The sequence below is a fragment of the Euleptes europaea genome, chromosome 1 (assembly GCF_029931775.1).
Source record: "Euleptes europaea isolate rEulEur1 chromosome 1, rEulEur1.hap1, whole genome shotgun sequence".
Classification (NCBI taxonomy): Eukaryota; Metazoa; Chordata; class Lepidosauria; order Squamata; family Sphaerodactylidae; genus Euleptes; species Euleptes europaea.
Genome location: NC_079312.1, coordinates 156,192,551 through 156,216,588, shown reverse-complemented (window position 1 = coordinate 156,216,588; position 24,038 = coordinate 156,192,551). Strand labels below are relative to the sequence as shown.

The 24,038-nt window shown below is 43.3% G+C and overlaps 1 protein-coding gene across 1 annotated transcript; it reads right to left on the bottom strand.

The window, feature by feature from the left end:
* Nucleotides 1–7,869: 7,869 nt before the first annotated feature.
* Nucleotides 7,870–24,038, bottom strand: SCPEP1 (serine carboxypeptidase 1). Its single transcript, XM_056861902.1, has 12 exons — nucleotides 23,894–24,038; nucleotides 21,633–21,722; nucleotides 20,750–20,905; nucleotides 19,587–19,661; nucleotides 18,076–18,148; nucleotides 16,268–16,305; nucleotides 15,900–16,028; nucleotides 15,109–15,193; nucleotides 13,543–13,656; nucleotides 12,920–13,057; nucleotides 8,382–8,545; nucleotides 7,870–7,993 (listed from the first exon to the last, which is right to left on the bottom strand). Exons 1-12 carry the CDS (start codon nucleotides 23,966–23,968, stop codon nucleotides 7,928–7,930), a joined length of 1,203 nt encoding a protein of 400 aa, XP_056717880.1. The 5' UTR covers nucleotides 23,969–24,038; the 3' UTR covers nucleotides 7,870–7,927.

Here is a 24,038-nt window from a genome sequence, read left to right as displayed (position 1 = left end):
TACTAGGTGTGCTAATAAACAATTGGCTAGTTGGTGATGTGAAAGACCTCTGCTTGAAACTCAGAAGAACCACTGCCAAAGGTCTGATTCAGCATATGGCAACTTCATGTATCCACTTTTCCCCATTATGGAGATAATCCATATGTAGCATTCAAACCATGTGCATTGTAAAGGAATGCATGAATATTCTTGCTTGTTACGGTATACACTTTTCTCTCCCAACATCCTCCTAAAACAGCCTATTAGCCTCTGTCCTGATCCAAAGCCCCCCATTAACTTACAGTATTACGTTCCCATTGGAGATCTGTCGGGGGAGGATCAAAATGGTGTCCTGAGCAGATATCTCAGTGTGCCACTCCAGTTTACATTATTTTGCAGTTTTAAGACAAATATTTTACTCTGAATGCTGAGTTTTGATAAGGCACAGCTGGCACATGCTCTAAACTCGAAGCTGTAAAGAAAGAATTGCAGCCTTCCACATTGCAAGGATATAGAAGTTCCCAGCCTCCATTTTATTGCTACTCTTCAGAAGGACCATGGCACCTGATAAAAAACTGGTTCAAACAAGTTTAAAGAAGTGTCATTAGTCAGACTTAGAAATTCAAGACCATACAAAGATTTCCAAGCAGCTGAAGACTGATGAGCTGTTTATTTCTAAGAGGAGCAAAAATGTAAGTACGGTAACTAAGGGAAAGTTTCTCCTATAGCTACTGTTGATAGCTGTGCCTCCCTAAGAGAATCTCCCACACTACAATCTCTGATTACAAGTTTGCTCAGGATATAAATATTGAAAAGCTGCCCAAGAATGAGAATGTAAGTTCACTTTCTAATTCCTCAACAGACAATCACAAAGATTCCAATCAACAACAACAACAAAAAAATGCAAGATAACCCTTTAGGTTTTCTGGGAGATCAATGTTTATTAACAGCTCCCACTGTAATCTCAATTTTCAAGCAGCTGACAAAAATTATTAAACAGACTTCCTTAAGGACTCCCTTGACACCTCTCAGAATTTAAGTAAGCAGTTGATAATTTATGAGAGGAATACTGGGAATGAGTGTGACAATTGCAACATATAACTGGTAACAAACATCCAATTAAATCTGAAGAAAAGGGAAATACATACATGAACTTTACAAGTTAACTAAGTTATGCTGCAAGTCACCCGTGTAAGGATAAATCAAGGGCAATTGGAGTCTTGGAAAAAGCTATTATCTTTTCTTTGAGTAAATTACTGTGCATTCACCCCCATTCTATCGACTTATCTACTGTTAACTGGCTCCCAAGTTCTCAAGCTTTTAAGAGAGTGTTATTGACATTTAAACATGCTACAGTTCCAGCTATGCTTAAAATGAAATCTTTTCTCTCTACCTACCAAATTTTACCTGTAAGGGCTTTTAGAGATTCAGCTGTCGACCTTTGATTCCAGTCACTATATATTAGCACCCAGAGGATCTCTGTCAAGGGATCCTGCTAAAACATCTTCTGCAAAATATGAACATATAGTACCATCTGTTCAAATGACAGATACGCTGGGTACAACTCTTTCCTCTACGGACAAGATTACAGTTGGACAAAAACCTTTGAGTAATTGTAGGAGGAGGAACCCCGTGGCACAGAGTGGTAAGCTGCAGTACTGCAGTCCAAGCTCTGCTCACGGCCTGAGTTCGATCTCAATGGAAGTTGGTTTCAGGTAGCTGGCTCAAGGTTGACTCAGTCTTCCATCCTTCCGAGGTCGGTAAAATGAGTACCCAGCTTGCTGGGGGTAAAGGAAAGATGACTGGATAAGGCACTGGCAAACCACCCCGTAAACAAAGTCTGCCTAGGAAACGTCAGGATGTGACGTCACCCCATGGGTCAGGAATGACCCAGTGCTTGCACAGGGGACTTTAACCTTTTTAATTGTTGGAGACCCTTGCATGTTACAGCAGGTGGCCAATTGGGTTATTTTTCCCTTGTACTCCTCAATAAAAATTGTGAGGGTATCACCCAAAGGCCGACTATGCTTAAGAAATCTCTAGATACCACTTTTATTTTGATGGAACCATTGATTGACCTGTCATCTCCCAAGGAGGATAACTGGACCAAGCCAGATTGTGATGACCATTTCCGTAGAATTTCAGAGACATTTTACATCTGATGGAAATGCAGGAACTAGTGCTCCACTTTCTGAATCCCAAAATTCAAAGAGTGTGAAAGCAAGTCTCAACCTAACCAAGTACATCCTAAAAAACAGCTTGAGATTTCACATGAGGAGTTTAATCACATGGAAGAGATTGATGATGAGGAGCCCCAGAGAAGAAAAAAGAACAGATGCGCTCTGCTGGTAGAAAAGCTTGAGTATAAGATCATGAAGGAACTGCAGAAATTGCAGTATCGAACAGTATCTCCAGAGGTTTCCAGCACAATGAACTTTGAAAATCTTTGCTAAATGCCAGCCCTAAAGATAACATGTATGAATGGAGATCTTTTATCCTTAGTGCCACAGGTTCTATATATGAAGGTTGTCTTTTTCCTGGATATCGTGGTTCCATCTGATCATCCGTTTAAACCACCAAAGGTTACTTTCCGTACCAGGATTGATCACTGCAAAAGTCCCTCATTCTCATCTTGAAAGGTCTCCCCTTGAGGAAATGGACAATGATTAGGATAACTGGAAATCATATAAATGTGATGCATTGGAATTAATGGTACAGAAAAAGATATAACTCAGTTCAGGTAGTTCCAATCAGTATTGCTTCTTTTTTCTTTTGCCTTTTAAATGAAAGTTCTTAAAATAGCTAATAACACTTTTGTTGACATAATTACTGGATGAAATGCTGGTTTTATGAACCTAAGCATAATCACAAGAGAAATAAAATAACAAAACAGAAAGATGGTGGAATTTTGAGTAGCTTGTGAAATTTGATTTAAAACTTGGAACAATTAATTGAGCTGTGTTTAATTTGTAAAACTCTTGTTTATTTTGCCACATGTATTCCACGCCTTTCCTTAATAGATTCTTTACTTCTTGTTGGCTTCCCGAACACATAGGGTTACTCATGAGAATCTGTGATGTTGCTGAACCGTAAGTATCTTCCCTTTGGGGCCTGTTTTGTCTTGTACAATATCCCTTGGGTGCCCACACACCATGTTTTTTAGACTGTGATTGCTTCTGATGCTGTAATTGGTACTGGTCAAGTAGAGAACTGAGAATGTGACTTTCTTAAATGGCATTTTAATTACATCTACCACTTTTCCATATTAGTTAACACTGCTAGTATTACTGTAATATATGCTTGTTTCTGTTTATTTCTAGCTTTTTGTTTACCATGTTAGGAAGAAATATCTTTTCTTAAATAAAGTAAAAAAAAAAAAACCACTTCTGAGATCTGCCAATACATTCCCATGGTATTTCAAGGTCCTATTATGCCACCAAGTGGCTCAACAATTCATTGCAACCTTACAAATGTCCAAAGGAATAACAGCTCTGCCATTTACCCAGGGCAATAATTCATAGTAAAATCTATCTGCATTCTTTTTTATCGCTGGGTTTTAATAAAAAGAAGTCTAGGGATTTACATATTATATGTTGGGCAAGATGCTCAAGGAAACAGCATCAGATCCTCTAGCCCCACTGCTTGAAAAAGGAGAGAGCAGCACCTGATTTAAATTCAAGTTCCAGGTTCAGCCCTTGATATCTCCACTAAAGGAGATACAACAGCCACTGTGGTGTAGTGGTTGGAGTGTTGGATTAGGATCTGGGGAGATGCAGATATGAATCTCCATTCTGTCATGGAAGCATGCTGGGAGACTTTGGGCCAGTCTCAGCCTAACCGACTTCACAGGATTGGCGTCAGGATAAAACGGAGGAGAGAAGGAAGATGTAAGCCACTTTGGTCCCCATTAGGGGAGAAAGGCAGGGTATAAATGAAGTAAACACATAAAACAAATCTTGGGTAATAGGGTCCCAGCCAGATCTCCTCAAGGGGAAGGGGCCATGGCTCAGTGGTAGAGCATCTGCTTGGAGTGCAGAAGGTCCCAGTTCAATCCCCAGCATCTCCAGTTAAAGGGACTAGGCAGGTAGGTGACGTATCCTCTACCTGAGACCCTGGAGAGCCGCTGCCGGTCTAAGTAGACAACACTGACTTTGATGGACCAAGGATCTGATTCAGTATAAGGCAGCTTCATGCGTTCATCCTCTCTGACTTGTAAAAATGTGTAATAGCACACAGGGACAGAACTGTGCCAAAGCCACTCATTTGAGGTGATGAACAGCCATATCCGGTTCAGTGCTCATGCCTTTTACTTTCCCATCAGAAATCAGCATGTGTCATTTTCAGGTTTCAATTTGCAGACAGGCGAAGATGGTAAATTCCACTAGTGCGTGTGGAAAATATCAGATCATTTAAATGCTGTTTTATTATGGTCTTTTTTTGTATTTGTGAATGGTTGCTCAATGCCTGGTGAGGAACCTTATTTTGACAGGTAATCTATACAGATCAATGAAAGAACTGAGCCCTTGCTGCTGTACGGCACAGGGGGAATTTGGTGGGGTCTGGTACTTCCTGACACAATTCTGTGCAGAAAATGAAGTGCTAAAAAAGGGACTTCTTAGGATGAAAACACATGATCGCTTTAGCCTCCTTTATTCCCTGTTTCAGCCAGGATTCAGCCAGGATCGAACGCACGTTTGGCAAACGCCGAGGAGGCTAAAGCGACCATGCGTTTTCACCCTTAGTAGTACATTATTGTCAGCCACCTTGAACCAAGAGGAAAGGTGGGATATAAATGCTTTTATAATACATTTGTTTCCCTCCCAAATGACCTAATAATAGAAGAGGTACAGACAATGGGAACAGGCTATAAGGAATTGTAACCAGAGCTGTGCATATACTACCCCCGCCCAGGTACGATCAATCCAAATTCTGAGCTAATGACAGCTGAACACTGCAGCTTATGTAAATAAAGTTGATATTTGAATCACCTGCTTTTGCTAATCTTTAGGGAAGGAAACAAGCTCTGCAGGCACTAAAGCCCCACCCTGAAATCTGATTCAGTCATCCCTCCACCTCTTGTTCAAGCATATCTTCACAGCCATGAAGACTAAAAACTTGCCAATTCAGAAAATATGCAAATGCAGATTCCTCAGGAAGCTGAATTACTCGGTACCCTTTTCCATACTTTTCCTGTGCTCCCACTAATTAAAAAAAATACACACAGACACCAAGAAATATGTAGTATAGTGGCTGCATCGTAGGATAGAGTAACCAAAGGGAAGCCAAAAGCAATACTAAATGGATCCCCACTGTGCTTAGGAAGATGGGTTGGAGCCCATCCCAAGGTTAAGTAGCTTGCATCTCTTTACCAGGCCACTAGAGAAAGACAAGCTCTTAGAAACAAATGGACAGCTGTGAGTTACCATATATGTTGAACACACAAGTGGAAGAACGGATTATACATTTCTGAAATAAAGATGAATTACAATCCTAAACATGGCTTTAAGCCTATGTTTTACAAGTAACATAATCAGGGCTACTAATGGATCATGCAAACACAGTTTAAGTCTCTATAGTTCTCTCCCCCTCCTCCAGTCATTAGAAATACATTAATTAAACAATGTATAAAGCTGAAATTGAGTTTCACTGCCAACACAGAACCTATTTAAGCAAGATTGGGGCTTTTATGGCAAAGCTTAATTGTTCACAAGTAATGGTGCAATTTGAACCTGGAAATGTTGTTTGGGCAACAGAATGAAGGGGAAATGAACTGCTGATATCACTGACGAAGACCGTTTGCCTGTTCCTTGCACAATCCAGCCTGACAATTCCCCTTTATCTTTGTTTGTTTCACTTTGCAGGATTATGGGATTCTCTGTTCTTTAGTAAGAGATTCACATACATCTCAGATTTTCCACTCCAGAAAGGGTATCTCTTTTTATTCATGAATGGTTTGTAAACAGTGAAAAAGAAACCTGGAGCACACATCAATAGCCCCAATGGCTGGCTGCCAAGTTCAATACTGCACAAGAAGGAATGTGGGCCCCAAAAGATGTTACCAGGGCTTGTACAACAGCCTGTTGGTTACTGCTTGTGTTGACTTCAGCCTCACTCCCTCCCCAGCCCTTTGGCCATCAGCATGACACAATAGCGAATGCGCAGAAACACACACAAGGCAGAGGGCCCTGAGACTTCAGTACAAGATGTTACCGCCTCCCTCTGAAAATTTAGGTGTCCGGTCTGTGAATGTTGGGCCTCTGAACTCTGGCTAAGCAGGCCAGAAGCCTGACCTGAGCTAGGCTCGTCTCGGCTCACCTCCCCTCTCTCTGCCTGGCAGTGACCTTGGCTCCCATGAGCTCATCGTCCAGAGCTCTCCACCAGCTTGTGTTTTGATTGTCGTCTACCTCCTCACTCCCCTGGGCTGGAGTGCCTTCCCCCCTTCCCGTTCCCATGGTTGCTTATCTCTGCAGCTGGAGAGTGCGCTAGCAAGGTTTTTAGGTTAGCTTGTTGCCTAGTTTACCCATTAGCAGCTTTGCCCCTGTGGCTACCTGGTCCTGAATGTACCTAGAAGAGTCCCAATAAAGATTCACTGCTTCTACTTGAACTGCCTGAAGAGTGACTTTATGGAGTACTAAGGGTGCACTGCTGAACCTGACATTATGCTGCTAATCAACTTCTACTCTCCATCCTCCTCTCACAACCAGGATAGGTTCGCTATGGCGGGGAATGGGGAGCCTCCTACCGGGTCCGACGAAACAAAGCCGTCCAATGGGCACAAAACTGAGGAACCGAAACCTGATCAGTCGGGAAGCCATCCTGATGAACGCCCGGTAGGGGAGCACTCTGATTCATTTTGGTACAGCTGAAGTCCTCTAGCAATGGGCTGCCGGTGTCTCTTCTCATCTCCCCACATTGCAGTCAGCCCACGTTGCCCTGCCTGAACTCCCAGCATTGAAGCTGGTTGATGCCAAGTCTGAGTGTATCTCAACAAGCACTAGGGCCACAAGACAAGAATGTGCCTTCTGAATGAGGGAGCTGAGGCTCAAAATATACCCCATTACGTGAAGCCTCAGTGGCTATTTTGATGGAGCAGGGGAGGAGCTGATAAGCCTTTGGATCTTCTAGCTGCTTTCCCACTCAACTTCTTACCCACCTCGGCTGCCTTTTGCCCTGCAGAAGATATGGGAGTGTTTTTACCTAAAGGGCAAAAGACCGTGGGGAGGGTAGCTTAAGCAGGGGGAAGAAAATGGAGGTAAAGGGGTTACGCAGCCCCTTCCTCCCCTTAAAACTGCAGCTGATTTTGTGCTTTTTAAAAAATTACCCAGAACCAGAGTGACACATACATTTGGTCCAAAGGCAAACTTATACATGGCTGGTAGCAGAGCCGTATCTTCAAACATAGCTGCAATCAATATCATCAGGCAAAGAAACTGAGTGCAGAGGAAGAGGAATGGTGAACCCCTGTCAGTGGGCTTACCCCTGAGGTTAACCCACCTCCCATAAAAAAGGGAGATGGAACAGGATCTGAAGAATGTGTTCCACTGTATGTGCCGTGTGAGCCTAAGCCCAAGGCCCTAAGTGAGACGTACTCCCTGGTAAACATGTTTGGGACAAGCTGTAAAAAGGACTGCTGAAAGAATTCTTTCTGAACGTGAAGCTGATCAAAAAGCAGTTAAAATTTCATGCAAGAACTAGCATGGCAGGAAGCTGCTCCTTCAGTGAACGGTTTATCACACTGAATGTCAGTGAGTGCAGTGCAGGAACAGGGCATCGCAGTAAAGAGCAGTATCTACCCCTCCTTGAAACGTCTTGCATAGAATCCAATGGCAGAGACAGACAGCGGCGCTGAATGACCCTTGTTCCTGCCACAGTTCAATGTGCAATTTTTAAAAAGCAGAGCGCGCCATCACAATTTTCAAGGAAGCCAAGCCAGCTGGCCCCGATTCTGTTAGTGATCTTGGCGAGTCACCATCCGAACCATTTTCAGTGCCATATCGCCTTGGTCTGCAGGTACCTGATGTGAGAAAAGCACATTACTTTTAATTGTTTATAAACTGAACTTCTGTTTTTAATTTATAGCACAAGCCATTCTGAACTTCCTTTTGAAGACTGGGCTATAAAGCTACAGACCAGGGGTCCCCGCTGTGGTACCACCTACATCTTTCCTGGCGCCTGCAAAGTATGTTCATTTAAAACAGTATGTTCATTTTAAAAGGCATCCTGTCAAACAGAGCTTCAGCTTGAAATATCGCAGAGTTACTATTAGAGTTAAAACTCTGACATTTTGTGGTTGGCTCTGCTTCCTGCAGCAGCCGTTTTGTGGTTGTACCCACCACCCTGTGTCAGAATTCCAAAGGTGCCTGAAGGCTCAAAAAGGTTGGGGACCCCTAAAACAGACTTACCATGTGCCCAGCCTTTAGAATCCAGTAGAAAGCTAAGTTATCATAGGACTTGAAGAAAGCTGCTGTCTCTTCAGTTTTGGGGCTGACATATAAAGCTTGCCATTTTTGGTCACTGAAATGCTTCAGGTTGGGCCATTTCAGTTTGCGGATCCATGCTTCTTGGCCTAAACATAGAAACCAAGAGAAGATGCTGATCTTAGCAAGATGGTGGACAATGAAGAGGCTGATGCCTATTTTCAAAGAATGCAAAGCCGGAATCAGAACCAGGTTTGCAGTTCAACCATACTGACCCTCCCCTGCCTTCCAAAAAGACAAATTAATCCACCTAATCTAGGTGATATTTTGACAGAAGCACAGATCAAATATCACCACAAATATCAGGTGGGTTTTACATCCCAGACAGAGAACCCTTCTGAAACAGAATTTCAGAAATTAAATTAGAATTTAATTCAAAATTTGGGCAAAGCAAATCCCTTTTTATTGTCGAAGGCTTTCACGGTCAGAGGTCATTGGTTCTTGTAGGTTATCCGGGCTGTGTAACCGTGGTCTTGGAATTTTCTTTCCTGACGTTTCGCCAGCAACTGTGGCAGGCATCTTCAGAGTAGTAACACTGAAGGACAGTGTCTCTCAGTGTCAAGGGTGTAGAAAGAGTAATATATAGTCAGAAAGGGGTTGGGTTTGAGCTGAGTATTGTCCTGCAAAAGTATTGTCCTGTAAGTATCAAGATAATGTGCTAATGAGGGTATGGTATGTTAATATGGAACCATTGTATCCTGAAGTGATCTGTTAATGTGTGTAATCCAAAACTAATCTGTATGGCTATTGTTGAATGTTGTCTTTGTCTGGAGGTGTTTCAGGGCAGGAAGCCAAGCCTTATTCATTCTTAAACTCTCCTCTTTTCTGTTAAAGTTGTGCTGATGTTTGTGAATTTCAATGGCTTCTCTGTGCAATCTGACAAAATAGTTGGTAGAATTGTCCAGTCTTTCAGTGTCTTGGAATAAGACCCTGACACAAACAGGACACAGGGTCTTATTCCAAGACACTGAAAGACTGGACAATTCTACCAACTATTTTGTCAGATTGCACAGAGAAGCCATTGAAATTCACAAACATCAGCACAACTTTAACAGAAAAGAGGAGAGTTTAAGAATGAATAAGGCTTGGCTTCCTGCCCTGAAACACCTCCAGACAAAGACAACATTCAACAATAGCCATACAGATTAGTTTTGGATTACACACATTAACAGATCACTTCAGGATACAATGGTTCCATATTAACATACCATACCCTCATTAGCACATTATCTTGATACTTACAGGACAATACTTTTGCAGGACAATACTCAGCTCAAACCCAACCCCTTTCTGACTATATATTACTCTTTCTACACCCTTGACACTGAGAGACACTGTCCTTCAGTGTTACTACTCTGAAGATGCCTGCCACAGTTGCTGGCGAAACGTCAGGAAAGAAAATTCCAAGACCACGGTTACACAGCCCGGATAACCTACAAGAACCAAATCCCTTTTTGGTTCTGTCAACTAAGAAAATCATTGATACAATGATATTGGCTTGATCTACACATGCAAAGGAATGAGATGTGAGAATCCTTAGGATGAACTTCAGACTGTTGGGAAGGACACCACACGTGTGCACAGACGTACACAAACCTCCCTGAAAGCCTGAGATAACTGGGGGAAGAGGCTTTAGCTCAGTTCATTCCCTTGGCATTACTTTTTTTTTTTTTTTGGTTCTGAGTTTTTTATATGCAGGAGAGTACTCAAAAAGTAGGATTCCCACCTACAGTGATGCAGTCCCCTCTGCCCCCTTATTTGCTGCTTAGGCACATAGGACCATTAACAATAGTGGTCAGATGTCAAATATCTCCACAAGTCACCTACAAAAACATCAGCTGCTACTGTCAATTGTCATATGCAGTCAGCTGTGGGCTGCTGATGATTATCGTCTAGAGCAGGGGTCCCCAGTGTGGTGCCCGTGGGTGCCATGGTGCCCAACAAGTTTTTAGGAAGTGGGTGGGGCCAGGTAGGGCTTTTGCCCAGCAAGGCTTCTGATTGGCCGTGCAGAGTTTTTAAAGTATTGCTTTGGCAGCAGCTGCCACCAAAGCTCAAGGATCTACAATATGTTACTGAAGTTAACCTGTGACAATCATTTTGGGGCTGACTCCACCTCTTGTGGCAGCCATTTCGTTGCAGCGCCCACCATGCCATGTCAGAATTCTAAATCTGCCCACAGGCTCAAAAAGGTTAGGGGCCCCTTACCTAGAGATTTACAGGGCTACTGTAGGTCAAGCACTAAATATGTTGCAAGTCAGCTTTCCAATGTAGCCTGTCAAATCGAATTTCAGTGTTTGACATGAACTGGGAATTTTGTCAAACGTCGTTCATCAAATAATCAAAGAGAATTGGGGGGGGGGGATTGAATTCTGCTTGAATCCAGAAAGTTGGCCAAGCAACAGGCTTCAGTGTCATCACAAATGGGACAAATGGCAACTACACCAAACTTTTAGGCTTTTTAAAAAAATGGTAAAAGCAGGTATCCTAGCAAGCATTAAATAGTGAAAGTAATGTTTCTAGAGCCATTTAAAACCTCCCAAAAAGTATAGCTCAATATTAAGTGTAAAGAAAAATCAGAGCCAGATAGGAGTGAAAAAGAAAACCAGTTAACTAATAAATGGCATTGCCCCCTTCCTGCCCCTTGATCATGCATTTTTTTGTGGGTTAGTCAGTCAAAGAAAAAACTTTGTATCAGAGGCACTGGAACATCCAAGAGACAGACTGAATGTTGACAGAATGCAAAGTTAGTGTGTGAAACTTGGAAAGGTGAAAAAGATGAAAAAGGCAAGGCGTGAACTCATTCCAACTGGCAACAGAATGAGGAATCCCAAAGGTATTAAAAAGGTAGGCTGCAATTGCCCAAGGACTCTTATTACATAATTAGTGAGTCATTTAAATGTAGGAGCAAGAATCTCAAAGCAACTGATGTGCACACATGGACTGAACAGAGAGCAAGCACGTAGATTTATGGTGCAGTTTCTCATCTCCACCCTGCCTTTTCTAATAATTGTTAGTATCGTCTATGGAGTCACCTTTGAAATTATATTTTAATTGGTTGTGGTGCATTCACCTCTGCAGCTGCCATTTATTTGCATCTTAAGTACACCCAGTAGTCTCGTTCCAAATCAGGCCTCCATGAAATGTTACCTTAGGGGTGCTGAACACCGATATGAGCATTTGAATATAAGCTAATTTTATGTGATGTACAAGTATGAGTCTCAGTCTGAGATAAGATGACCCAGCTGTAACCTTAAAAGTTGTGGCGCCATCCTGCCAGTACAATTTGTTTTTCACAGCTGTAAACCAATCTATGCCCTCAGCACATTGGACTACGAGAAAAATGGCTCCCAAAACCAGATTAGCAATGTCTGTTATGAACAGAACATCAGCAAACTGTAGGAAGCTGTTTGAACGGCTTCTCAATATTGTATAAGGTATGTTAAATTCCAAGTTAACTTCCATTCCATAACATTCCAAGTTTTCCTCTACCCACATTTGTCCCTCAAGACTCCTTCACTTGGTTCACTGCCTATTCTGCACATTTATTCTGGCTGTCCTCCTCTGGGCTTCCAGTCTCTTTGCTTCCTTACTCACGTGATCTCAGCTTTCCTTCCCTGAAGCTTGGGTAATCCTAGCACATGACTAACATTTGCTTTTCCTGACAGACACGGAATGGTGAATATTCAGTTGCTGATTGTACTATCTCCTGAGTCATTGGAATTTCCCCTGACCACTAGAACGTTTGTGAACATTCTGTGCCATAACATCTGCTCCATCAAATTCACAGCCACATATTCAATCCAATAAAGATAAGGTGTTTTTAATTCACAGTTACTGCAAGGAATAATAAGTCTGTGGGATGTAGAATGAGAACAGGTGCCAAGCACACAGAGAAGGATTGTGAGATGCATGGTGGTAAACAGCATAGTTTAAATAATTTATTGAACTGGGTTGACACAGCTAGCATTAAAGGGTATTAGATGAAACAAATCCTACTTTTCAAAAGGATTAATAGGCTGCATCAAATATGGCACAGCAATGGTATTTCCAGGAAAATATTCTCTCCTTGCACCACATCTGCCACTGTTAGTGTCAAACAAGGATCTGGGAGAACAAGGTTCGAATCCCCACTCTACAATGGCAGCTTGCTGGGTGACCCTGGACCATTGTCACACAGTCTCAGCCTAATCTACCTCACAGGGTAGTTAAGATAAACTAGAGGACAGGAGAACAATGTAAGCCACTTTGGGTCTCCACTGGGGGAACAGGTGGAGTATAAATGAAGTAAATAAGTAATCTCTGCATAAATGTTTGTGGCAAAGGCGTGCATGCATAAAGAAAGCCAGAGAATTAGTAATAGGAGGAGCCAGTATCACCAACAGAATTGATTTCAAAAGAGCAACACAGTTGGGTCATTTGTTCCCTGCCTTTGCAGTCCCGTCCTCAGCAGGAAACATCCTTACCTATGGTGGAAACAATGAGATCCAGTTGCCCATTATAAACAGTAACATTGACATTGGCTTCCAGCAGGTCATCTACAATGTCTATTGCGTGTTTCATGAAGTCTTCAGCCATGTGTGTGAAAACGTCTTGTGCCTGGCCTGGTGGTTTAGAGCAACAAGAAAAAATGGACTACAGGAAAGACAATGGAGACTTTATAACCGTCAGGAGCATAAGCAGAAGAACTGATAGGTACATTTTAAAGAAAATACAAGTAAGGTGCTTCCAAAACATCTTTGCTGCTCTGCAATTTCACATCAAGCTTGCCCAAACTCTGAAATAATTTGAAAACCAAAGCTATGAACTCAGGATGTCACTGAAGTCCCAGGCCAGAGTTCCAACTCTTTGTTTTACTCCTTTAATGAACAGAAGGATAAGGGCTATTGAGAATGTAATGCTCATGCTAAAGATAGCTCTGTACACTTTCTAAAGGTACCGTTCCAAGAGCTTGCCACTAAGATCCAGAGCTAGCATCATATTTCCCAAGGAGCAAGAAGGCTCTGGAGGGAGACTAGAAGCGTTCCTCAACAGGTCATACTACGTTACTAGTTAATCGTTAGTGATTGTACAGAAAATAGTACAATACCTCCCCATTTGACATGGTCTGGAATTATTTTCAGCTTCTTTCTGATCGGTCCATTCATCAAATCACTCAACTTGTCTTTATTTTGATATTGTACATGACGCTGGAAGAGTTTTACTTAAAAAAAAAAGACGTTTATTGGAGACGGGGAAAAAGGTTGGAGCAGGTATTTAAGGACATGACACACCCGACTATCACATCTCCCCAACAAATGCCCCCCCAACCTTGCTTCCATTTTAGGCAGCAATCCCAAGGTTGGAAAGCCCGTATTGGCCACAGGGTGTCTGGCTTCAACACAACGTCAGCATTTTTAATAAGTTGTAAACTTGGTTCCACATTTAAACCAAGCTTAGAAGAGCACAACACTCAATGGAAAACTAATTTATCCAGGGATATGAAGCCCACACACAGCATCCTCTGCCCACTTTGGGAGCTACAACATAGATAAAATGTAAACACGCTACGAACTATTACTCAACAGGGCTTCCATGGAGCTTTCACCAACCCTCCCCCAAAAGACACACGCACAACCCCTCATTAATACAACCAGATGGAAAGTTCTGAAGCAGACACAGAGCTGGGGAACTTGGCTAGCAAACAGCTGCAAAGAGGCAGGGAGGATCCCTTCTTCAAAGCCACTTCTGCCCACTTCTGCCCACCTGCATACACTACATCATGAAGAACTAGTGTTGCCAAGTCTGGGTTGGGAAATTCCTGGAGGTTTGGGAGGGGGGCAGCCTAGGAACGATGGGGTATAATAATGCCACAGAGTCCACCCTCCAAAGCAGCCATTTGCTCCAGGGAAACTAATCTCTGTAGTCTGAGATCAGCTGAAATTCTGGGAGATCTCCAGGCCCTATCTAGAGGCTGGCAGCCCTATGAAGGGGGAATTCCCAGTAATTTATCTCCCTGCAATTCCTTGTAAACACCCCCCCTCCCATATTTTGTTATTAAATTTCCTTCCTGGCAAAAAAACCCCCCACATTAGTACACAGCCATTCTCAACACAAATATTACCAGATCTGATAAGTGACATACAGGCCTTACCTATTCTACCAATTTATACTAGTCATACCCAGCTTAATTAGCATGGCTTCCCCAATGAAAGGAGGATTGTGGCTCAGTGGCAGAGCAACTGCTTGGCATGCAGAAAGTCCAGGTTTCATCCTCAGCACTTCCAATGAAGATCAGGTAGCAGGTGATGCAAAAGTCCTCTGCCTGAAACCCTGCACAGCATCTGCCCTTGATAGACAAGTGCTTTGACTCAGTACAAGGCAGGATTCATGTGAATCCTGGGAAATGTAGTTTTGGGAGGGTGCTAAATATTATTTCACAGTTCCTTAGTCTTCCTCACTCAACTATAATTTCTACAGTTTGTTAAGTCTCTCACTCAACAACAATTCCCAGAGCCCTCTGAGGAGAAAAAATGATGGTTAAGCTCATTTAAAGTCTGTGGCAGGCTGACAAACCCTTAGAAGCCTCGGGTTTTTTTTTCAACTAGCCCTTCACACTGCAATAGGTTGCTGGCTGCGAAAAAACACCTTCCCACAGAACTCCTTCTCAACTTACAGAAGGGAACCAATTCACTTGTGGTGGTTGTAAGGGACGAAGATTCTGGAGTAAGAATGTTATAGAAATTCACACCATTCGTGTTCTAGGAAAGAAGAGAGAATTTAGCAAGGAGATCTCACCAAGGAAAGCACAGCAGCACTTTGTTTTGTTTCGTTTTTTAGGACCTGTTCACCATCTCCCACCACCATAACCCTTCCAAAAGCAATTCTGTAAGAACACTCGAGACCTTTAACACTGAGGATTCTCAGCATTCTCACACTCTTTTCCAATTTACAAATGGAATTCAGTGGCAAAGGGATCCAACAAATGCCAGAAGCCACTCTCAGTTCTTCAGTCTACTGAGTTGGAATGGTTTTTTAAGCCTTAGACCCAAGCCTGCACCCAGTCTAAAGAAGGGTAATAACCAACTGCTTGGCTTGCATGAGATGTATATATTGTTAATGCAGAACTGAAGATCACCTTTCTAGAACATGCCTTTAATACAAGGCAGGACCCTTCCATGTACTAAAATGGAAGCCACAGAGCAAAATAACTTGCATTATCCACACTGTTGGTGACCACTAGCAGAATATTCGACGTGCTGCAGTTAGGGAGCAGCAGTTTAATAAACTGCCACTTTGTATCCATCAAAGGTGGGTTTAAAAATGTAAATAAAGCCATTTGTATGGATTAAGCTAGTGAGCCAAGCCACATAATATAGCAGCAGTTTCCATGCAGGTTGAGGGAGACCACACACAGGTGACAGCAGGAGTGCTATACATTTAATAATAATAAAACAACCACCTTACCTCTTCTATGATATCCTCCGCCTTGCTCCAAAGCAATGTTGCTGATTTGTATTCCTTTTTATTCATAGCATTCAGGATCTTTTTGGCAGCACCGGTCACTTCCTTTAAACCTTTATCATCGAGGTAAGACTGCAATGTGAAAAGCAAACACCACCTGGTGAGCCACTGGCATGCATTTCCTAATCGCCAGGGGCGAGCAAGAGGAGATGGTTTGCAAGCTTCCCAGAAGGATCCAGCAGGCTGCCTTTGGAAAACAAAGACTGTGCTAGATGGGCTTTTCACCTGAAGCAGCATGACAATTTTTTTTTTAATGAAGAATGGTAATGCAGAAATAAAATAAAAAAAAGTAGTGTTGAGTAAATACTTACAGTGCTATAAAGGTAAGGCCCCCAGGACAGCACAGAATCTAAGTATAAAGAAATAAGGGTCTTTTAAAAGCTTTTGTGATGCAGCATCTTCCCTGCACAGCAACTAACTTCCATGAAGTTTCCTACAACTAAGCACAATCCACCAAGCAAGTTTAAAATACACCATAAAAAGGGTGCTAAAATGGCACCTCAGGCACAAATGGCTCTCTGGGCTGCCAGTTCCTAGGTTGCTTCATGCTAGACTTGTCAGGAGAACTCTCTCCACAAGAAAAAGATGGCAGGAGAAGAGGGTCCACATAGTTCTCAGAGAGGAATTTGTTCTTCCCTCCATGGCTTGAGGAGGGGGTGGGAGGAGGACAAAGCAGAGAAAAATGAAGACAAAAGAAGCAGCAGAGCTGAGAGGAGGTGTGAAAAAGTGTGCAGAGGAAGAGACAGGCTGGAAAGGTTAGAAGACTCTCTCTCAGATCTGAAATTGCTCTAGGAGAAAGGCAAGTGAAAAAGGTGAGCAACTTTGCTCAAACACTGCACTCCCTGTCGAATCAGGAAGCAAACTGGGCTGGGGCGACTCCCAACCAAAAGACAGGAAGTTGTTAAAGTTGGTCTTGCCTCCCTGAGCAATTGGTGGGAATCACCCATATGAAGATGCCTTCCTCCTCAGAGTGAGAAAGCAGGGTTCCTACTTCTCCCTCCTTCTTAACCAATGTTTTAATTGCTGTATTTTATTTCATGTATTTTAACTCTGTTTTTAATTGTTTTAATGATATGTGGATTTTAATGGTTTTAAAATATGATGTTATGTATGATTTCAATTGTTCGCTCCCTGAGCAGCCTTTGTGAGGGCAGAAAGGCAGGATACAAATTTTGCAAAGACCGTATTTTTCGCTCCATAGGACGCACCTTTCAATAAGACGCACCTAGTTTTTAAAGGAGGAAAAAGAAGAAATTTTTTTTTTAAAGACCCGCTGGGTCTTTAAAAATTTTTTTTTCTTCTTCTTCTTCTTCCTCCTCCTTTTTTCTTCTCTTTCCCCACCCCCCCCCCTTCCCAGGAGTCCCAGGAAGGGGGGCGGTGGTGGTTTAAACTGCTCTTCGCTGCCGGCCCAGGCAGCGCAGAGCAGTTTAACCTCCGCACACACACACCCCGCGCTTCCCGCCCAACAGCTGAGAGGTTCTTATGGCCAGGGCTGGGTGGAGGGATTTCTGCACTCCACTTCCAGTTTCCTAGTCCTGCTCTGTGGAGCGTGCGCACAGCAGGGCTAGGAGGAAGGCTCCCGCCTCCCTTTCCAAGCTACAAGCCCGATTGGGACCAGTGAGGCTTGCAGGGTGGAAAGGGAGGCTGAAGCCTTCAAAGCCCCGCTGTGTGCACGCTCTGAGAGATCAGAGCGTGCTCTGAGAGATCAGAGCGTGCGCACAGTGGGGCTTGAGGGAAGGCTCCCGCCTCCCTTTCCATGCTGCAAGCCCGATTGGGACCAGTCAGGCTTGCAGCGTGGAAAGGGAGGCTGAAGCCTTCAAAGCCCCGCTGTGTGGTTCCGGACCCTTGAGAGCTCTTATCCAGCCCACAAGCCAGCCAAGGCAGCCACCACCACCCCACTCTCGATCTGGGCTGGTAAGGCCTGGCCTGACCAAGTGACATTTATGTCATATCCAGGCCTCGAAACAACTGAGCTCGACACCCCTGTTTTAGAGTACTCAGTTGGAACACAAGATACTTTAAACTGAATATTGAAATTAGCTGAATCTTTTTGAAACAAGAGCAAGAGAGATTAAGGTGGATGATGGGCAAAACATTCACAAGACTCCTGTTGACATACCTAGAGGAGAAATCCAGGAATCGCCGAGGGCTACCCCAAGAAAACGGCACTTGATCTTCTCAGCTTGAATTGCCTTTCAAAACAAACCCAAGAAGAGAGTTCATGGGAAGTAAGTCTTATTTTTAGCCAGCCCATGGTCACAGTGATTTACCCAGAGCAAAAGAGAACAGCAGTTGCTTTTTTAAAAAATGAACCAAAGAGCCATCATGGTAAACAGAAATCAAATGCGTAACATTTTAAAGGGTGGCAAAGATACTTGGATAGCATCTTCACTGCACTCAAGTGTACATTATACCGAGACCATAAATAAATAGGTATGTAGGTTCTGCTCTGGTTCCCAAATGAACCAAGGAAAATCAAGATTCTCACCTGATGGATGACTCAGTTGCAGCTGGGCAGGGAGACTTATTGCCTACAGCCCATGAGATCAACAGTGCCCCTCTCCAACCCAACTGCCAGAGCAAGATCTTGCTGTTGTTGTTTTTTGGCAAAATGAATCCCAGTTCAGTGAAAAAGCTCATGCTTTGCAGGCAGAAGTCCCAAAGTCAATCCCCAGGTCAAGGATCCCAGGAGCAGTGCTTGGAATGACCTGGAGGATGCTTGGAAAGATGCACCAGCTTGAGTAAGTTAAAGCGTGTCCAGAGGAGCATGTTGGAGTGTGTCCAGAGGAGAGCGACCAGAATGGTCAAAGGTCTGGAATCCATGCCCTATGAGGAGAGACTTAAGGAGCTGGGTTTGTTTAGTCTGGAGAAGAGAAGGTTAAGGGGTGACATGACAGCCATGTTTAAATATTTGAAGGGATGCCATGTTAATGAGGGAACTAGCTTGTTCTCTGTTGCTCCAGAGACTAGATATGGAGTAATGGATTTAAACTAAGAGAAAAGCGATTCCACCTAAACATTAGGAAGAACTTTCTGATGGTGAGGGCAGTTCAACGGGTGTGTGTGGAGTCCCCGTCTTTGGAGGTCTTTAAGCAGAGGCTGGATGGCCATCTGTCGGGAGCGCTTTGATTGTGGGATCATGCATGGCAGGGGGTTGGACTGGATGGCCCTTGTGGTCTTTTCCAACCTTGTGTGATTTTGATTTGAGTAGACAGAATTGGCTACATGGACAGTGGATCTGCCTTGATGCAAGTTATTCATATGCATAAATGTATGAGTGTCTCTTTAAAACAAGAAGGAGAGACATCTGTCTGGCACAGACAGGGAGAGGCAATCACTTGCCAACTCAGCATTCAAGTTCCAACAGCAGGCACACTAGCTGCAGAGCAAGGTTCTGCTTCTTGGTGAAGAAGCCCCACCGACAACGCCAAACACAATGTGTTGGAACCTATTGCACCTCTCAACCAAGAACTGTCTGGTGAAAGACGCTTCTTGTGCTGAAGGAAGCATGTAGACTTAACTGAGCCAAGAAGCAGGATCCTGCCCCAATGTCTGCCTGTGAACGTACAGATGAGTGACAAGTTACCAAGCAAGAGCCCATTCTCTTTAACAGGCAAGGCTTTCTTTTACCTTATGAAGCTCCAAAGCAATGGCAGCCGCCATTTTCCCACCATAAGATTCTGAAAATATGTAGAAGGGGATTGTCTGCAAGGGAAGCCACATAAAGGCTATGAGCAATGTGCATTTTATTCATTCTCCACTACCCACCAATTAAACCTTCATCCGTTTCTTCCGCCCACCAGCAAAACAAAAAAACCAACCACATCAGAATCTAATTCCTCTGAGGCTTAGCAGTAAAATGGGGGAGGGGGGAGAGAACCATTTATTCTGAGGGAATAAATGCCCCCAAACAAGACCCCATCGTACACATTATGCTCCTGAACATTTTTCTTAAGATAGACTGAAATGCTGGATGTAGTGCAATTAATGTCAAGAAGCAAACATCTAACAGAGTGCTGTGCGTTCCTCAGTCCCTTTCCCAGTAACACTCAGAGATTTTTAGACTTTTAAGCACCTTTCAGAACCATCACTAGAAGCGTAACAACACACACAAGTGCTATGTCTGTGGGGATTCTTGGGGACAGAATGGCATTCCACCTCACTTCCCGCTGCTTGCAGGGGACAGGGTTGCCAGCTCAGGGTGGGGAAATACCTAGAGATTTGGGGGGTGGAGCCTGAGGAAGATGGGGTTTGGGGAGGAGAGGGGCTTCAATGGGGTATGATGCCATACAGTCCACCTTCCAAAGCAACCATTTTCTCCAGGTGAACTGATCTCTGTAGCCTGGAGATCAGTTGTAATCCCAGAGGCTCTCCTGTCACCAACTGGAGGTTGGCAACCCTATTGCAGGGGTGGGAAAAGCACAAGGACTTCTATATTTTACCTTACTAAACATGAAAAAAGACTTGGGTGGGGGGAGTAGTGTTTGAAGCAGCCAGAACACAGAGTCCCACTCTCAGAATGCAAAGTTCACTGCTACCGTAGATGCACGGGTTGAGACTTCTGTGGCAACCCAGCAAAACTACCCATAACCCAGTGCCCTGTCTATCACATATGGATGGTCCCAGGCAGGCATGGTTAAAAGGTGCATGACACAGCATCCATCCTGGGCCTGGATGGGAGACATTCTAAGAACTGCCTTGAGTTCCACAAGAGATGAGAGCTCTAAATGCAGCAAAGATCATTAAGCAGTTCTTTATTTGGTAAGGAAAAGGGAGCAAACGGTTATACTTGCCTGGAATTCTGTCCTCAAACTGAAGAATTTTCTAAGAACAACCATCATATCCGACGTGACTGTACACAGATCTGTAGAATACGCACTGCTGTCGTTCACATAGCTGTAGCCGGTGCCGACGGGGTTATCAATGAACAGCACGCTTCCTGCCTGCAACTGTGCCACCAAAAGAAAGCAGGATTAGCCCCATTGGCAACACATAGAGCACCTTTAAGCTTAAGAGATTCCTCAGCAATAGAACAAAACATGGCTATGCATTGAGGCCGGATTCTTGCAGCAAACAGATTGAAACCCTCTGAAGTTCCTATGAACTGCTTCAAAAAATAATTTTGCTGGTTCGTAAATAGGACTATCCCCAGAAGCTTTCCATGTGTATCGTTTCAGTTTTCAGAGGAGATTTTAAAAGATGCAAATGCTGTTTATACATATTTGGTGTTGGTACAGTTTGACTTTCAAGGTTACATTCCCTGGAAATGTAATACACCATCACTGACATTTAACAGGAACAGAAAATTTAAAAATGTAACATGAAGAATGGTAAGAAAAGCTTCACCATAACATTCCTGAGCTCCTGTGAAAGACAAAGGAATGGGGCCAGTTAAAAGGTGGCACGTTTGGTGGTCCATGAGCACCAGTGGGAAAAAAGTGGGGAAGATATCCAAAAGCATTATATGGACAAAAAGAAACAAATGAGAACAATTTTTACAATAGTGTATCGCCGATGACTAACGTTTAAAAAATGATAATCTGGAAGAGCTTTCAGCTTAAATAGCATACAGCATGCTCCCCCTCCCCTTCCTGGTTAATCACAAGAACAATGATGGTTAACCACCAAGAAACAGGGAAAAAGCTGAACGTTCGAGTGATAAGCCATGACACATACCCAAGTTGTCCTTCGTGGTTTTAGATCAGCATCTAAAGGGCCAATCTCTTCAAAGTTTCCATATCCGCAGCCAGAAGCCCCAGGGCCTCCCTATGAAACCAGGCAGATGAGAAAATAGAAGGAGAGAATTGGAAATCCTGTATAGTTTTTGTCTCCACAAAGAGTGTGCACTTGTTTGCCACTATTCTTCTCTTGAAAAGCATTCTGGGGTCTTACACAGCAAGTCCATGGTAGAAAGGGGATCTGATCTCCTGAGAAATCCCCAAAACCTACTTGGGGCTACCCTTGGAAGAGTGTTCAGAAACTGCAGCTAGTGCAGAATGCTGTGGCTAGACTGCTGGTCAGGGCCAGCTATCAGGAGCATATGATCCTGATACTACTTTACGATGATGATACTGCTAATTTAGTCTACAGGCCTTGAGCAGTGTCACACTAGACACAACAAAAAATAATTTAAATAATCAACCAGTTACTGTGCCTGAGGTCCTCTAAATTTAATTACATGTGCAAAAATTTTGACTATAGCCAATGTAATTCCTAAATCCACTCCTGCCAAAAGTTTCATAACCCCGCATTATCACAGAAAAGAGAAGCGATCCACAAATCCCTAATACTCCAAAAGGTACCACATTCCAATAAGCAATGCTCCAAAGTTTCTATCCAGAAGCACAGTCACAAAGCCTATCAGAGTATGAGGTCCTTTGCATTTGACGCTGCATTTCTTGAGAAGGGATAGATTTTAATCTTGTAAGTATAATGCTCTCCAGTATTGAGGAGCAGTTAAAAAAATCTGAATATGGTAAGGCAGCCTTTGGGTAAGACAATCCTGAGTATAAAGGGGAGCATACCCTACGGGCTCTCTTTGCGGTGCTGATAAAATCCTAGATATACAGACATTTTGTCGAAGGCTTTCACGGTCAGAGTTCATTGGTTCTTGTAGGTTATCTGGACTGTGTGACCGTGGTCTTGGTATTTTCTTTCCTGATGTTTCGCCAGCAGCTGTGGCAGGAATCTTCAGAGGAGTAACACTGAAGGACAATGCCACAGCTGCTGGCGAAACGTCAGGAAAGAAAATACAAAGACCACGTTCACACAGCCCGGATAACCTACAAGAACCAATACAGACATTTATTCACCACAAAGCGCACTGCTGATCTTCTTGATATTTCCAACTCACTACTGCTACAACCTAATAGTTCAGCCTCCATTAATTTCCTCCATGGGGTAGCATAGGATTTTAATAAATAAAGACACCCATTAGCTTTTGTAGCAAATAAAATTTTCGGCCAAAGCCCGTAGGCCCTTACTCATGCCTGTGCTTCCAGAGATTGTAAGCCTAATTCCACCCTTAAAGAGGCATTAGCCACACCACTTGGCATATTGGTGATATTCCACAAAAATAATGACAATGATCCTGATACTACAGCAATTATATTGGCTACCGATCTGTCCCTGAGCCCAATTCAAGATTGTAGTTTTGTCCTTTAAAGCCCTACATGGCTTGGGACCAGGGCATCTGAAGGATCATCTTCTCCTGGAAGTTCAAGGGACAGTTCATGCTAGTTCCCAACTTTTCAACTAGCTCCCTCCTGTTGTGCCTTTAACAGCTTAGTTTGTAATAATCAGCAAGGAATGGCCTTTCATTTTATGCTGCTAAGAGCTTCATCAGCCAATTGAGGCACTTTAAGCCATTGTTAGAAGGTAATTCAGCTAGGGCCAGCTGAAAAACTGACAACCTCAATGTGCCAATTTTTCAGTCACTTTTATGTGTGCCTTGCTCTCGCTTCTCACCATGTCTCCTCTACCGGCATCATTTTGATTGTAAGCACTTTGGGGCAAAGAGCCATCTATTTCTTTTGTCATTGTTGCTCATGACTTCTTTAAAGTGCCATCTCATTCATGGAGTTATTTTCCTGCAATGATTACAGGAAAGAACAGGTGGATAGAATACTAAACCCTGCAGAATGATATACCGGGACTGGACTCGTCATTCTTTTCCCCAACTTTGTTATGTTCTTAACTAAAATAAACAATATCGTATTTGGATCCAGGGCATAAGTGGCACAAAGGTCAAACCCAGGACATATTTACAGCACTTTCCTTTGCAGCTTGCACAAATTTTAGGATTGAGGCAGGAACAAAGTGAATAAACACAACATTTTACTTTTTAAGAAGATCAGCACCGGTGGCTACCACTCTAGACAGCTGCAAAATGAAGACTGCATCATTCTTTTACAAATCACTTCCTGTACCAAACTTACTTGAAGCCATAGGATAAGAGGAAGCTCTGTGAAATTCTTGGCAGGGTTGTCTGCATAGTACAGCCACCAGAACATGCTTGCATTGCTTCTGACAGGGACATACCCCCATGCCTGCTTTGGTTCTTTGGGTTCCTTTAGGAATAAA

Bases quoted from the DNA above. Each gene is read 5' to 3' on its own strand.
- SCPEP1 (XM_056861902.1), bottom strand. From the start codon at position 23,968: ATGTTCTGGTGGCTGTACTATGCAGACAACCCTGCCAAGAATTTCACA. The intron at 21,723-23,893 runs GTAAGTTTGGTA...CTGGTTTCATAG, and splicing joins CTCTTATCCTATGGCTTCAA to GGAGGCCCTGGGGCTTCTGG. The intron at 18,149-19,586 runs GTAAAAGAAAGC...TTGTTTTGAAAG, and splicing joins TTGCTTTGGAGCTTCATAAG to GCAATTCAAGCTGAGAAGAT.